Consider the following 17,976-nt stretch of genomic DNA (forward strand, 5'->3'; position numbering starts at 1 on the left):
GGATTTTTCACATTTAACATTTTTTATTGTACATTATAATGCATTCTTCAAAATAAATATATATTGTTCAGCTTGGGATACATTGATGATAAATTTGGCAACATTTCTCATATTCGCATTTTTCTTTGAAAATAAATATATACTTGGGAGAAAATTTATTACAGTACTGACAAGAATTATCATCTGAGGATTTTTTTTCGAAGACATAAATAGTATCAAAATGATTGATAATTTCTAAAGGACAATATTGTCCCTAATAATATCTAATATATTGGTAGAAAAATTATGTTTAGATATGTTTTTTTTTTTAAATTCAATTTCTTTTCTGCAGCTTAAAGTATATGTATTTTTCCCTCAAGCGATTAATTTCATATGCCAACGCAAAACTTGGAATAGCCAGCTAAAAAGTTTTGAAAAGCTGAAAAAGTATTCATATCTCATTTCCAATTTTATTGCTTAAATTGATTTAAATTTTTTTGTTTCCCATTCTATATTTTACTTTTGTAAAATCCACTTAAAAATTTTCATTAAACTTTTTTATAAAGATTTACTTATCCGTAAAACTAAAACTATTTCAATGTAAGTTTTTTTTTTTCATTATTTTTTCCAAGGTTGGATTTTGCACCCTTAAGTTTCTTTGCTGAGGTGCGCATAAGTTTCTTATCGTGCATGCATCAAGAGTGTTTTTCGCAAATATATATATATACGTAATCTCAGACCTAGTTCACAAGTTTGACTGAAGCACAAAAAAAAGGGAGAGGAGAAAAATGGCTGGATATGCGACCGTTATTTTCTCATCCACGAGCCCTGGGTGCAGCTTTTACGTTCGGCAGTAAAAAGCACTTTACTTTCACTGTTCGTTTTAGAAGACAATATAGGTTCCGGATCTACTCAGCACTTATGGCCTGGTTCAAAAACCTAATGTAACCCACGTTCTCTGTTAGGCTATCTTTAAAATATATATATAAAACCCCTGTCTCGTGCATGTTTCGATACAATTTGCAAAAAAAAAAAAGAAAAGTTTGAAACAAAAAAGAACCAGAGCATAAAATTCAAAAACTATTTTCTAATACAGGGTATCCTTTTGTAAATGAATTGAATACAAAGCACAACATAGAGAAATAATTTAAATGACAGAATTAGCCCTAAACAGTACAACAGTAGAAAATCACTTTCGGAATTTTTTGCAGAATTTGTGTTTTTGTATTTGTAATTTTTTGACCATATTTTTGATTCCATCAAAAAACAAAAAACGCTATTTTCTTCCTTACGAAAAAACAAAGAAAATGACATATAATAAAGTTAGTTTACGTTAAATATAAATAATCTAGCAACAAAACAATTTTTTGGGGTAGTTTTCTACCCCAGTTGTAGTTCTACGTATACACCAGCTTGTGTTGTACTGTCTAGAATTAATTATTTTTTAAATTTAATTTCAATTAATTATTTTTTAAATCTTGTAAAATTAGTCCCATTTTTATTGAATATTTTTTAATGGTATAATTTTTTTTTCATTATTTATTCTAAATATTATTTTATATTATTCAATTATTACATTCTTATGTTGTATACTTTTTAGCTTTCAATTTTGAAAGGTTACGAGTTATAAAAATAGAAAAAAAAAAAAAAAGAATGTCTTGGGGAAAAAAATTAAAATCTTATTAAAAAAATATTATTACTATAAAATTCTGTGATGGATTTATATACGAAAAAAAAGTGATTGGGGTGATACTATATAGTCATCTACGAAGATTTTTAAGAATATTATGAAAATATAAAACTCCTCCTCTATACTTATTTTTCGAGGGTGAGGATTTATTTTACGATTTTACCCCTAAAATGAAAAATATGGAACACTGCCTAACTAATCATGGACTTACTTTACCTATAAAAATAAAAATAATAGTTTTTAAAAAGTAAGGCCAAATACAGTTATGTTGTTTTAAGTTAAAATTAATATTAATAATGTTATTATTTATAATATAATAATAATAATAAAATTAAATTAAATATTAAAATTGAATTAATCAAATTAATTAAATAAAAATTGTTTTAGAATAAAACCAAATTAATTTTCCTCTCATGGTAAATATGTGATAAGAAAAAATATTGAATTAATAAATGTTATATTTTTTTAAAAAAAATTATATTTTTCCAATAATACTTGTTATATTCATGTACTTAGGTAAAAAAAAAAAGCTTAAAACCCTCGAGCATCATCAACACAAAAAAAAAAAAAAATGAATGTATCAGCTATCCGGTTGGCAAGGAATGCGATAAAAAAAGGAAAATCGATTGAACAATGTGCTTCATTAATGTAATTTATAATCATAGATATCGTTGTCGACACGAATTTCGAGATCATTTACTGGAAACGATAATGATAATACTATTATAAGCGAAAAATGATTTTGAACAATAATTAAGTATTTTTGCTACATGATTTTCAATCATTATTCCAATTATTATTACATGAGGGTTGTTAATATGAAAAAAAAATTTATAGTTAATAAAAAAAAATAGTACAGTTCAAAAATTTTATAATTCCACAAAAAAAAAATACTAACATATATTGGGATTAATAATTGTGAATTTATATGATAAGCGGTAAATAAATATAAAAACTAATTTTTTAGTCTTCGCTGAAAAATTTAGAATAAAATTCATAGGTCAATGTAATTTTTTTTTTTTTTCAGAGAAATTTGATTGTCAACGACGCGCTATTGAGTTTGGTGACCTAAAAATATGTAAAATTTCGCCACCGCTTTCCTCACAAAGTACTTAATGTATTGAGCTTGAATTTTGTGTAGAGAGAATAAGGAGGGAAAAATTATTTTTCACTCTATCTTTTTCTTAAGTTTTCAAAGAATATTAATAATATTCACTTTAAAAAAAAATTTCTAATTATTTATTCGTTAAACATTATTTTTTAAATTATTAGCTTATTATTATTATATTAACAATTTTTTATTTTTGGTGTTCAATCTTCAAAGAATACACGAAAAAAAACGCCTTGGGAAAAAGATTTAAAATCTTATTAGAAGAAAATTGGTACAATAAAATCGATAATATATGTAGGGGTGCGGTTAGGATGGTTTGCACAGCCATTCTCCAAGATTTAAAGAATATTTCTTTTAAATTTTAAGATGAGGTAAAAGTTTCTTGAGTGTTTCACATTCACTTTGTATGAAAATTTATATAGAAGACTGCTACAATAATAAGATATGCAAAAAAAAAAAAACCAAAACTTTTTAAAATTAAAAAAAAAATTTATTTTTGTTCAACTTGAAGGAAAAAAATTTTTTTTTAAATGTTGCATTTCTAACTGGAATATTTCACGTATTTATATTTTTTGAAAGCAAAACATAAATAATGCACTTGAAAAATGTGTCTTGAGACTTTTTCTCTTCAACTTCTTGAAGAATGTTTCTCATTCAATTTGTGCTTATGTCACTTCTTCAGTCACTTGACCACCTGTTTCCCGCTCAGTTTCTCCTTTTGTCACCGTTACGAGTTTGTTTGTAATTTGAAAGTATAGAGGAGGCACACAAGCAACATCCTTCTAACAGTTGGAAATAAAAAATTTATCACTTTTTCTAACTTCTTTTTTCCCAATACAGTATTTCCTTTTGACATATATCTCATTTATATTTAAGAACATTTTGATAGGTCGACAAAAAAGTTTTCGTTATGTCTACACATAAATAATTTAACTTTTGTTATTGAAATGCTGAGAAGAATTTTACTCTTTTTTTTCGGAATCATATATGCTAATAGTGCGGAAACATTGCTTTTAGGGTTACCAAAAAAAAGGAAGGAAAAATTTCGGATTGATCAATTAATATTTTCTACCGCTGAGAAGTTTAAAGTGCTCTGTCAGAAATATTAGAATTAACCTCTTTGCGAAGCTTACCCAAGACGTCAGCATATGAACTAACATTTTGTACCGACACGGAAACCGGAACATCGGTGACCGAAATTTAGTTTGGAAACGGAACCTCCTCGAGGACCCCGCTGGGTACTTTGCCGCCCTTTTTACAATCAAGATTTTTGAATCTGGCCTGTTCGAAGGGCGACAATCTAATCCAAAACAAACTTATACCGAAGTCTCCTAGTACGAGTGTTGGTACTTAAGTCGCAAGACCCATTACACCTAACCCTGGCAAGCTCGAACCTACACGGAGAGAAAAATTAGGTTGCAACAACCGGACACTCCGGTTGAATCTACTTGACCGACGCAGGCGTGAACGCAAGTACCGACACACAAGTCAGTACAATTTGGTAGCCAGGCAGTTTTGGCCTGGCTGTCTCAAGTAGTATCAATTGAGCAGGGAAAAGCTTTTTCGGTATCGCCTGAGAACACCAGTAGCTGCAATTAAAGACCCAAGTCAAAACAGCCTGGCTCCCTGGTTATAACTACTTGACTTTATAAGATCAACATGACGACTTAAAAGAAAGCAGTTGGAACTTTTTTTTCTCTCCGTGTAGTCTCCCTCTTTAGAGTCCTCTCTTATTCCAAAAGTCCAGTAACTCTTCTACCGAGAGGTCGCGAATCCCATCTGGGTCTACAAAGGCATGGCACTAGCATTGATGTCTCGCTGTAGCGTAAGCTGGACAGTGACATAAAATGTGAGTAGAAGATTCTTCTTCTGCGTCACACAATCTGCAACTAGGTGAGACGTTTCTACCTATTTTGTGCTGATGGTAGTTCAGGAGGTCATGTCCTGTGAACCATTGCTCTAACTCTGATCTTGTTGAGTTTTAGAAGGGACTCGGCAAAGCCCCTGTTGAGATTTAATCCCAACAGAGCCTTGGCCATCGCACCTGGCATAATGCCTACCGCCGGTTCCGGGCCTATCATAGTCATCTCAGACCCTCTATCGAAGTGTAGCACACGACTTCGATTCGGAGAAGCAATGCTTCTTGCTTGGCAGGTTGATCGCCCGAGATGTAGTAACCGTCTCCTTCTGAAAGGGCGCTCGGTCTTCTTAATACCGCTTTGGTCTCGAGGCCGCATAGTGGAAATTTTTCCATACCCGTTCCCTTCCGGAACATCGATGTAAGGAGGCTTGCCAAATCACTTCCGTTTCTCTATGTCGTGTAGTAGTTTCGCTGAAAAGTAGATATCTGCTTTAACATCGGGAGTATCGCCCTACAAGGATCCCAGTCGGCCAACCTGACTCAAGCACAATTCTCCACCGACTCGGACGATTATCGTGGCTGATTGGATAATGCATTTCCAGATTTTTAATTTGTCCTTATCGTTAGGTTCATGTTCTGACAAATGTTGGACATTTGGAGAGAGATTCTCTCTTCTCTTGTTTAGAGAAACAAGAGAATAGGTTATTCCCATTAAAAGAATGTGAAGAAAACAATTCTTCAAGCAGCTTCTATGAAGGAGTCAAAAGTTTACGAACTTGCTAATGATTTTATCTCCGAAGTCGTTTTGGAGATATTTTATCTTCAAATCCTTTTGTCATGACATGCTCCTATATAAATTTGTCAGAACAATATTATAGTTAGAGCTGTGCTTTAATTCACCCCTGGGCAATAATTTTCTCAATCACCATAACTAGAAAATATGAAGCCAGTATTTCTATGTTCAGCTACATTATTTACAGGAGGTAGAAGCTTTAGTTCAAAAATTTATTTAGAATTAAGAGACCATCAGTAGAAAATATCTTCGACTTCTTGAAAAGTCTCCGAATAGGCTAACTCTAGATGCCTAATGGAATTGATTTTACCTTAAGTGCCAACTTTAAAGGACTTCAATTATTTTCAATATTCAATTAATTATTACAATTGATTCATGCCCCTTACTTTAAGTATCTCTTCAATTCGTTATTTTTATTCAAATATTGACTTCTGATTCAAAATGTCGATTTCTGTAATGTCTAAATAGAGCTTTTACAATCCCGCAACGAGATTCAGAATGTTTTAATCCCTAACAGCTGTGCAGGATGCTGACCGGGTTTTGTTATAACCGCAACTCACAAGTCGATACAATACAAGCTGGGGAAATTTCGTTGAAGAATCGATGACAATTTTATCAAATTGCATTCGAATGTTCTTAAAATACTAATTTTTAATATAAATCTTGCAGGTATATTTTTAAAATAAAATACAAAATTTACATTTGACTCCCATATATTGTTAAATAAATCCTACTGTTTCTTCATTTATTTTTGGTTTATCAAACTAATTATTAAATAAGCTTCTCTGAGAAACGTTATTCCTTGTAGTAAATTAAATTACTTAAAAAAAGGATAGAAGTATTTTCGTTGCACTTCTTTTTTAATGGAAATAGAAATAAAAGGAAAAGAAAATTGAGTGGAGACAGAGAGAGACATGTCACATGCACATATATATATACAAAAGAAAAGCACCAAGATTTCCTCGGCAAGAAAACGAATGCTTCCGTTGTCTTACACTGTAAAGGTAGAGAAAAGTTTAAGTTGAGAACAGCTTGGCTTTTTACTCGCTTTTCTCGTATCTCAAGACGGTGACGCTTCTTCTTTATGTGTTAGTGAAAATTAATTCTCCTTTATACAATATCTCAAACAGCGGAAAAGAGTCTCGAGATATTTTTTATGTCCTTATCACCACGATATTCCTCCTTGGCGACTTAGTGCGTTTAACAAAATGTCGCTTATCTCCCATCCCTTTTACAATCTAACTTTTATTACCCGACATTAAATATTAAAATCAATTTAAAGAGAATTTCATTTTTTATTGTTTTTTTTTTCAAATAATATTTACGTTATTTTTTCTAATTTAATAATAAATAAATTTTCTAAATTTTATCATTATAGATATAGAAGAAAAATAAAATGATCATAAAATACAAAAAATAAAACGGAGAAACATAAAAAAATGATATAATGTATTCAAACAGTTGTAAAGAAGAAAAGAGATCAAACATTCTGAAAATTCCTTCTGTCAACAATTCTTAGTTTCTCTTGAGAAAATGTTCTCTTTCTGAACGATAAACCTTAAATAAAGAACTACTATTTTCTTTAAATTGTCCCTGTAGACGTTTTATGGCTTGAAACTAAACTTTTAAATCAATTTCAGTGAAATTTAATTAAACACAGTCATTTTAATTTATCTTTTGTAATGTAAAATAACATTTATTTAAATTTTTTCTCTATTCTAATTTATATTTAATATTTTATTTAAAAAAAAAAAAAATTTGCCAAAATATTATTTCATCATATTTGTTAAATATTACATTACTAAAACATTTAGTGACTTCATAAAATATTTTACATATACCTCTAAATTATAATTTTAATGTCAAGAGATTTAGAAACACATGTGTTCACTGATATTTCCGAAGAATATAAATTTTGCCCCTCTATTTTACTAACATAAAAATTTTTACAAGTTTTATAAAACTAGTGCGCGGCCAGCAGGTTCGATAATTCTGCAATGAAGCGGAAGCCATAAAAATCTCTTTCTCCTTCACTTTTTAAAGTGATTTTAACATCTAAAATTTACTACATATATACTGATTAAGGGATCAAAAATTTTCAAGGGTCACTGACTTTTAAACTTTTTTACGCTAATAAATATCTTAGTGGCAAATAAACTTTAGACAAATGAACATCATCAATAAAAAAAAGCAGCATTTTTTAATCCAAACGAGACTTTGGTTATATGACTTTTAGATCGTTAATCAATTTATTAGTTTCTATCTACTTGAAGAACATTTATAAGCTGAGCGTTGATGGCAATTTTTAAGTATCCATTGTGCTATACTACTCTAAGAAAATTGGGAATATTTATCGATTATTCCAAGACTTTGAAAAAGAGTCAGTAAAAATTCTAATTGAGTTTAAGGTTAATTAAATTTAACGACGAATGAAGATTATTTTGAAATTTATATCTAGAAAAAAGCACTCTTTTTGGTTGGTAATTATAATTCTGAACTTTATCCCTCTGTTGGGTATTAGATTTAAGACATTGCTTCCTAGTTTTTCGAAAACGTATTTTATTATTTTCTAACTAAACTTCTGCTAACTTTCTAACTGAATAAAAAAATCGACATCACGGATCTAGAATTACTTTTCTATTCATCAATTGCGCAATCTTCTTGCGCAAAGTCAAGCGAAAAGCGCTCGCCTTTCTTACTTAAATATTTATGTTTTTATTATTTTTATTCAATCTTAAACGTATATTTATTATTAAAAAAATAAGCTATTAAATGACAATATTAAACCGTAAAGGTTTGAAGTGAAAATAAAATATCAATACCCCGTAAAAAACTTTCGAATTTAGATCAATATTGAATGTTAAGTTGAATTCTGCATAAAGATTGAAAAAACGGAAATGACGATATCTTGACAATAGGGGGCTCTAGAATTTTGGTCTGAACGAATTTTTAAACTAGAAATAGTCATGAACAAAACTCACTTTGTACTTTTTATACCCATTTTTGTCATACCTGTGACTGCTTCTAGACCACCGTGAGCCTTCCTTTTTGGAATTGACTCCGATTTTAATCAAAACGTCTCTCTTTTGGTTGGTTTTACTCCTACAATTCACGTGTGGCTGACGTCTGGATTTACTTTTCTACGAAGTTTGCTCAAAACGTTAGCATACGTTTTTCCCAAGACTTCGACATTTTTTGGATTTCTTCTTCGATCCTTTCTCTACCTTTGCTGTCTCCTCCGCTCTCTAGTGACCTACTTCTCTTTCTTATCGGCCAGGGTATAAAGCCTATCTTTATATAACCCAATTTTCATCATTTTATCCGTCTTTTCTTGGTGACTACAACTGCGAGTTTTATCCTACGATGGTTGGATTCCAGTATCGTCATCTTTTTGCTTTTTTAAAAAACTTTTAACAACATTTGCTGGAAATATCTTTGCGAAGCTTACCCAAAACGTCAGCATATGAACATTCTCGAAAATTTTCAACACTGGCTGGAAATATATTTGCGAAAATATCCAAAACGTCAGCATACAAACATCGTCGACCAACTCAGTCGACTATTGTAGCTGTTTGGATGCTAAATTTAAGGGTTTTCAATTCGTCTTTTCTCGTTAGGTTCATGTTCTTCTGAACGTCCAATGTCTTTTTGTTGAAGTTACCTCCTACCTGACTTTCATTCGGTTGTCTTAATTTTCTTACTTTTTTTTTTAGAAATCCTTCTCCTTTTTTTACAGATATCTTTCCATTATCTCTTTGAGCTACCAGAATTTATTAAAAATTTTCTAGCACCCATAAGGCTGCTTTTTGCTCAAGACTTGAAATCGCTCCATCCTCGATATACTGACTTGAAGATTCTTCAACCCGTTCTTTAACGTTCGGTTCACGTTCTTCTGGACATCGAAAAACTTTATGATTTTCTGCATATCCTCTCTTTGACTCTTCCTACAATTGCAGGCGTCTCTGCTCTCAATTTCACGCAACTTGGTTGATGGCTTTCGAATTCATTTCCCAAAGAACCAGGCTAACAGTACTTATACAACTGCTAACACTCAAAAAGCCTCCTCTATGATTCTTTTAAACTTCCAAGATGATCTGTAGTACTGCAAGAAGTAGGTCAAACCCACAATCCATTGTATTCCTGTTAGCATTATTCTGGTGGAGAAATTTATCATCTCCTGCCTGATCACATAGGGTCACTGTATTCGATATATTTAAATCCATTTTGCTGTTTCCTGCATTTGGTTGGTATTTTACTAACCTCGATATCATTATATCTGGGTAACATACAAACAGATTTTGAATGTTTAACACAACATTTTTTGACACGTCAGATTGTATGACAGGTTCTACCACAACTATTGTAAACTGTAGACCTCATTAGAAATTTCTGAGATCAGAACTAAATTCTCATTTTCTCTTTTTTATTCAAAATTCTGGATCAACTCTCCATTACTATTATCGTGAATAAGCTTATCTGTTCACTTCCAATTTACAAGGAATTATCCATTGTTTTATGTTCCACTATATCGTATGCGTGCTAATTATGAAAATAATTTTGGATCAACTTTCCATCAAAACATTATCAAATATAAATTTATGATTCCTAATGGTTTACAAGAAATTATGCATTGCTTTATGTTCCACTATATCGTAGATACTAATTATGAAACCAGTTCTGTAATTATCACACAGAGTGAAAAGTATATTTCCTCAGCTTATGCATTTCTTTTTTCAACCGAAATTAATTTCCCCTTTATTGTGTCGTAATTTTTTGCGTTTATAACAATCTAGATTTATTCCAAAAGAACCCTTTTCTTACAGCACTAAATTCTTTTTCAATATATCCATTTGAATGAAAAAAAAAAATCAATTTACTCTTCATATTATACGCGGTAATTACTTTTTTCCCTTACCTCAAGAGATAAAAAATGTCGGTTCTTAAAAAACAAATGAATCATAAATTTCCTCACACTTTTTCATCTCGTACAATATTTTGATCTATATATCTATATATGATATCAAGGAGATCATGTTATATATAGAGAAAAGTTTTTCCTCTCGCTTGGTGAAATTTTTCCGCAGGTGTAGCTTCTATAAAATGAAAAATGAGTGCAATAGGGATGCTCACTGGACTTAACTGATCTTTAATAAAAATTTCATGTAAAGTGGCTCTCTGCGGCTTTTGATCTCTCTCCCTCTCTCTCACTCTAGTAGGGTTTACTCTGTAGTGCACTAGAACTAAATAGACGATTCGTCTGATTTCTCCCTCACGCATTATAGTGCACACACGGCTACACTGGTCTGAGTGACTTCCGGTGGGCTTCCATTATCCTTCCGGGAGGCTGACGTCCGTAAACCTTTATGAGCCGCTTCAATTTCCCCCTTACGTTTCTCCAACCCGGTTCTATACTGCAATACTGGGGATGATAGTCTCTACAGTATTCAAGATACTGAAACCCCCACCGCCCCTTTAGATAAGGGAACTTTTACTCTTAGCATTTAATAACATTAAAACGTCACATTAACATTAGAGAAAGTTTATCTCACATTAAAGGGAGGAGGAAGTATTTTTTAATTTACTTTCTATTGTTAAAGAATTCTAATTTTTTTTTTCACTATAAATTTTTTCACGCTTAAATAAATCATACATATAGATATTATAGCAATTTTCTTCTTTTTTTTAGATTTAACATAATATAGATTAATCAAATTTTTACCATAAGCTCCACAACCATTAGGGAGATTTGAAAAGAAAAATAATTTCTCAAAACGGAATTATAGGGGAATGTGATTATTGTTATTCAATCTGACAGGAAATGATGTATTAATTTATCGTTGTAGAAATTCAATAAACGACAAAAAAAAAAAGAAAATCATCACATAAACGAAACCTATAATTCTTAATTGTTACTAAAAATGATTTCAGCGCGTAATACATTCTCGTAAAAGATTTATGTTCTAAAAATAATAATTTATATCCGGAAGTTAAATAAATTCCAATGGAAAAATTAGTCGATATAATCAATGCAAAATTTTCGAGAAAATATTAATGAATAAAATTTTATAAAATAATTCAGCGACAAATTTATTCTAGATGTTATATTAATATATTAATATTTTCTTTTTTTATATATAAAGTTTTAAAATTGAAACGCTTTAAATCAAAGCGATAAACTATCTTTAGTCACGACATATTTGAAACTTGAAAAGTTGAATTTGTCATAATAATAATAATAATAATAATAATCTCAAATCACGTATTGTCTAAAAAGTAAGGGCACGATCCCAATTATCCCTTATGTTTTCGTAATAGTCACTACAATACGGACGACTTTTGAATATATTTAGAAATTCTCGCGGGCAACTTGTAATCTGAGGATCGTAACTTTTGACCCCGAGGTCGTAACTTTTAACCCCGAGGTCGTATCTTTCTTTCTCTAAGTTTCTTCCTTTTCTTGCTTCTATATCTTCTTTATTATTTCAGCTTTTATTTGTCGTTTTTTTTTGTTTGCAGAAAAATGTTATTTTTGATATTTTATAATGTTTCAAAAAAGATTTATTTATGAAACAAAATATAGGTAGTCAAATAAATTTTGAAATAAAGAAGAGAAGAATAAAAAATTAATTAAACAAGTCTAAATAAATGTAATAATAATAATAATAATAATAATAAATATAAAAATATAATAAATAAATATAAAACAATACAAAACAATTTAATTTAATTTAATTTGAAGTCAAATTAAAAAAATTCAAAATGGCAAATACAATATGGCGGACGAAAAATATTAAAAATCAAACGGATTAGCTTGAAACTTATTATATACTCGGGGATTTTTGGGGTTCCTGATTACGAATTTGAAGTCAGATTTCAAAAATTCAAAATGGCGGATCCAATATGGCGGACGAAAATATTAAAAATCAAACGGATTTGCATGAAACTTATTACTCGGGGGTTTTCGGGGTTGCTGATTACGAATTTGAAGTCAGATTTCAAAAATTCAAAATGGCGGATCCAATATGGCGGACGAAAATATTAAAAATCAAACGGATTTGCATGAAACTTATTACTCGGGGGTTTTCGGGGTTGCTGATTACGAATTTGAAGTCAGATTTCAAAAATTCAAAATGGCGGATCCAATATGGTGGAAGAAAAATATTAAAAATCAAACGGATTTGCATGAAACTTATTACTCGGGGGTTTTCGGGGTTGCTGATTACGAATTTGAAGCCAGATTTCAAAAATTCAAAATGGCAGATCCTTTATGTCGCCATTTTGAAATTTGACGTGTTACACTGAAAGAAATGCTTTGGGGGGAACTGACAAATAAATATGGCTGGGGTTTTGTTTTAAACTAGCGATAAAGTTAGGTTATGTTACCCACTTTTTTGTTGACTTAAACATCTATATGTATGGAACACCATTATATATGGCTGAACTGCCATATAGCTGTTTACCAATTCATTATGGGAAAACTAGAAATAATTCGAGCTGTACCAACGAATTATTTAGAAAATTTATTTTAATTATTATTATTATTATTTTTTTTTTTAATTTATTTTAGAAAATCTAACGACAGATTCGATTTTAGCGTAAAAAATACGCTAAAAAAACATTTCTACTTTTCCGGGTCCAAAAGTTAATCCGAATTTGTTATCCAGTGTTATAATTGAAGAAAATAATAGTATGCAAAAAAAGAATTTATGGAATTTGATAAAATAACTTCCATATGGGTGAAAATTTCACAACTAGGCCACCTAAAACTGACTTTTCAAATTTAAAATAAATAGTACCTAATACTAATTTATACTAATATAATTTCTACTAATACTAATTTGGATAAATAAAAATTTAGTTTAGCGAAAATTTAATTAAATAAGAATTTGGTTAAATAAAAATTCTTTTAAATAAAAATTCGGTTAAATAAAAATTATGCTATTGAAAAATTTAGTTCTACGTTAAATTAATTTTCTAAAATTCAAACTTAGTACACATTGAGCGTCCCAATTAAAATGTTTTCGATGAAATAACAAATTCATAAAATTAAGTTTGTCCCTATATTTATAAGAAATAACATTTTTTTTAAATTATAAATTAATTATTGTAAATTAATTATTCAAATTAATTAAAATTAAATTAAATTTGTTCTTATATTTATAAGAAGAAATTTAATTTTATGAATTTGTTATTTCATCGAAAAGATTTTAATTGGGACGCTCAATGTGTCCAAAGTTTAAATTTTAGAAAATTAATTTAACGTAGAACCAAATTTTTCAATAGCATAATTTTTATTTAACCGAATTTTTATTTAATTAAATTTTCACTAAACCAAATTTTTATTTAGCCAAATTAGTATTAGTAGAAATTATATTAGTATAAATTTTACATTTGAATGTAAAATTTTCTATAGTGATACTAATTCTGTTACTTGAAAAATAATTAAATGAATATTCGTTTTTTTTTGAAAAAATTCTCAAAACCCGGTTGTAATAAAAAGTTATATAATTGTTAAATAATAAAAAAAAGAAAAAATTTGATATTCAAGAATTCTAGTCAATAATTCGATAACAGAGAATAGGCATCGACGCGTAGTAGTTCTTTTTAAATTAAAGTTGCGAAAGTGTACTGCCCTACAACGGAAAAAGATACATAAGCCACAAATAGGTCGAACGGAGATATTTGAGAAAAACCATTTGTATCAAAAACTTCATTTAGAATTCATTTTTTATGAATAAAAATATCCCTAATGGGGTAAATCGGATGTGCTCTTTCTATTTTTGCAAAAAAAATTAATTATTTAAACAATCCCTTTTAAAAAATGCACTTGCGTAGTTTTTTTAGTGCAAATGCAACGTAAAAAGAACACAAAGTCGCTTGTGGTGTTTTTCGTTGTAAAGTCATCGAGCGGATCAAAGATGTCCAGCGAAGAATATACATAAGGGACAAGAGAGTATGGGATTAGAGTATGGCACTTGTGTATAGTCTCCACTGGACATCTTTGCTCCGCTCGATTATTTTACAAGCTAAGAAATACACAAGCGCGCTTGCGAATATCGTTCTGTAAATGAAGCCGAGCTCGGCCGCTTTTGCAACGGAAAAAGATCATAAGCTACCTCGCGTATATTCTTCCATTGTATTTTGTGACGTATTTCATGCCTCCTACAGAATTTAGGCAACGCAAAGTACCTCATGTGTCTTTTTCCGTTGTATTTTCTCATTTTTCGCGAATTGCAATATTTTCAATCTTAATTTTTTATTATAAATAATTAAAATTTTCAATTTTAATTACGATAGTCAGATGCAGCTTTTTATTACGAATCCATTGATACCAAAAACTCATTTTTGACCAAAATGTCACTTATGTATCTTTTTCCGTTGTAGGGCAGTGTAGATTTATGTCGTTTTTGAAATTTTTTCCTAAACATATGAGAAATAGTTTAAATATTCATTTGCTTATTAAATAAACAATTTTTTTTTTTGCATAAACAATAAATTGAAATTTCTATTGCATTTCAAAGAGACATTATTTCTCTATATACTCACTAAATTTTATTAAATTTCATTAACAAGCAATAGAGTAATTGCAAATTTAGTTATGAAAAAATATATTTTAAATTTGAAAAGTCAGTTTTAGGTGGCCAAGTTAAGAAATTTTCACCCATATTTAAATATATAAATAAATATTAATATAAACTCTCTTGTTTAAAAAAAAAAAATATTCATGTAAATTTTCTTTAAAGAAACTACTTACTTGAGACCAGCAACGATTTCCATAGCTGAATTAAAATTTCCAGTATTCCAACAAGTTTGGGCCACTCGTAAAAGGCAGGAGAGGATGGCTTGTCGCTCCTCGATCGTCGCGCCACTTGTTATTGCGTGGGTCACCCATGAGCTCACCTAATTCATAAAAACAGAAAATAGACCATAAATAAAAAAAGGTCGAAAAAAATTTTCTTTTTTTTTTTTTTCATTTTCCTTACATATATATAAAAGAGGACAATTTTTTGTCATATTTTATTATTTTCATCTTTTGATGAATACGAAAAAAAAAATATGATTATATTGAAGAGAAGGAAAAAGAATTTTTTTCCATATAACCTACAAAGAAACATGTTATAGAACAAAACTTGCACAAAATTTTAAATATTTCAATTTATCATGAAAAATTTTTTATAACCATTATATATATTCTTAGGATGTTTATTCTATTTTCTCTTTTTCTTCTACTTTTACATCATGAACATATTTTTAAAAAATTCTTTGACATTAAAAATTAAAAAATTTATAAAAATAAAACTTACATTGAAAAAAAAATTTATTTGATTCAAATACTCGATTACTTATCAAACAAATATTTATTTGAACCAAATAATTTTTATTTGAATTAAATAAATTTTATTTTAACCAACAATTTTTGTATTTGAAATAAATACCATTTAATTGATTCAAATAATAATAATTTGATACAAATAAATATTTATTTGATAATAGTCAAGTAATCGAGTATTTGAATCAAATAAATTTTTTTTTTTCAGTGTACACTTTGAGGCAATTTGTTAATTAAAATTTCTATTTATTTAAAAAAAAATGTTTTTTATTCTTTCATTATTATTAATTTTTTGATATCACTGAAAAATAAATTGGTTTCTCGGTATACATATGAAAAGAGTCTATATCCTTCATGTGCGTGTAGAATTATATATATATGTGTATACATATATATATAAATTTAGTGTGTGAAAATTGCTTTAATAAATTTTCATTTTTGTGATATGTATTTTGTTATTTTTCAACGTTGGAAATCATTATTTTTGCGTTCTGGGATCAAACAAAACAAGTTTTCACAATATACACTGGGCGACAGATGAAATGACAATGGAGTATCATTTCCGTACTTTATTCTCTAGTCTGACTATACTCAACTTATTCTACTGCGATTCAACGGTTGTCTTGTTCAAACTACTAGTAGTACTGCATATAACACTCCATTCTCTCCATGTAAAAGATAAATCATGTGAAATTCAACTATCAAAACAAAATATATATGTATGTGCCTCGTTTCTTAAAGTAAATGATATAAATCCTATGTGAAAGTAAGTTGTTGGCATTTCTTTTTAAAATTTATAACTTTCGTACTATACATATGGGTACGAGGAAAATCTCACAAAAGTCGCTATATTAAAGTACACAAATTTTTAAGAAACATTTTTGAGAATGCTTTTATAGGACTTTGGTTTGTTATACATTCTATCATAGAATAATACAATAATAATAATAATTCATTAAAATAATAATAATAATAATAATAATAATAATAATAATAATAATAATAAAAATAACATAATATTTATATTTCCATATAATGTATAATAAATTATATAATAATAATCATAATAATAAATTTATTATTTAATAATTTTTATTAATACATTCTACGTCAAGACAGACAGACCCACGGAAATCGTTATCGAAATAAAATTTTTCAAAAATTCACAAAAAACGATAAGAAAAATTTTTTCTATTATTTTAACTTAAGGATTTTCCAGGGGGTGGTGCGGAGTAAGGGGATAGTTTCTATTCTTCCCGTGTGAAGGCTCACAAGTTTGCAACCTTAGAAAAAATGAATTTTTATTTGATAAGTAAGGTTCTTGTCCTTATTGATAGGAGAATTGTTTAGAAAAAGGTGTATAAATTAATAATAAGCTTTCCTCGTTACTAAAATATTATAAATTATATTTAATTAAATTTTTTAAAAAGTGCTTGAAATCAGGGCAACGTCGCATTCTCGTCGCGTAGTTTATGTAAGGTTGGTAAGACTGGTCTTTGTATGTATATGTATATGTAACACAGATTGGGCCTACACCTGATCTGACAGCTAACCTCAAATTTTTTGTTATATATTATTATTTAATTGTTCAACTTCCATAAAACACTTAAAATTGAAATGAAAATAAGATTATATTTACTTCACGGTGGGTTTTAAGCGATTATTATGAAAAGTCAAAATAACCAAGATTTTTCTTTTGGGATGTTTTCTGCAACAAAAAAGAAGATGTTTGCAACAAAAATGAAAATCATCCATCGGTCCCTTTTTGAGAAAATTGATTTTTTCTACAAAATCGCATAATTTCTCGCTTTTGAATAGTTTCATACAAATACTTATCAGAATTAAATTACAAATTTTTTTGAAAAACGTTTATTAATTTATTTATCATATTATAAAATATATACCTAATGACTTGTTAACATTTTTTAAATGTGAAGACTGTTATACTCGCAAACAGTCTTTTGCAATTGCTTCATATAGTTTGGGTGATTTGGTTTAATTTTATATTTATTGTCCCAAGTTTTTTTAAAATCATAATGTACAGCTTCCATTGCTTGTTCTGAGTAGTAACCTAAACCCACTTCTTGCCTTGAACAAAAATCTTCGATATGAAAAAAGACAGCGTGGACTTTCGGAGTGACAGAAATCGATAGGTCTTTGTAACTGTTTCGGAAGTTGGAAATGCAATCGATGTAATTATTTTTTAATTCAG

The 17,976-nt window shown here is 29.0% G+C and overlaps 1 protein-coding gene across 4 annotated transcripts in view; it reads right to left on the bottom strand.

The window, feature by feature from the left end:
* LOC127288304 (1-phosphatidylinositol 4,5-bisphosphate phosphodiesterase epsilon-1-like) overlaps positions 1–17,976 on the bottom strand; it is a 212,058-nt gene that overhangs the window by 101,339 nt on the left and 92,743 nt on the right. For all 4 annotated transcript variants that reach the window (XR_007844014.1, XR_007844015.1, XM_051315690.1 and 1 more), the window contains exon 4: positions 15,189–15,334. Coding sequence is in view for 2 of the 4 variants with exons in the window: in XM_051315690.1 (XP_051171647.1) it covers positions 15,189–15,211 (23 nt within the window). In the remaining 2 variants the exon portion in view is untranslated. The remainder of the gene's footprint in view (positions 1–15,188; positions 15,335–17,976) is intronic.

The sequence above is a fragment of the Leptopilina boulardi genome, unplaced genomic scaffold (genome assembly GCF_019393585.1).
Source record: "Leptopilina boulardi isolate dan_hultmark-lab unplaced genomic scaffold, ZJU_Lbou_2.1 LbouV2_384, whole genome shotgun sequence".
Lineage (NCBI taxonomy): Eukaryota > Metazoa > Arthropoda > Insecta > Hymenoptera > Figitidae > Leptopilina > Leptopilina boulardi.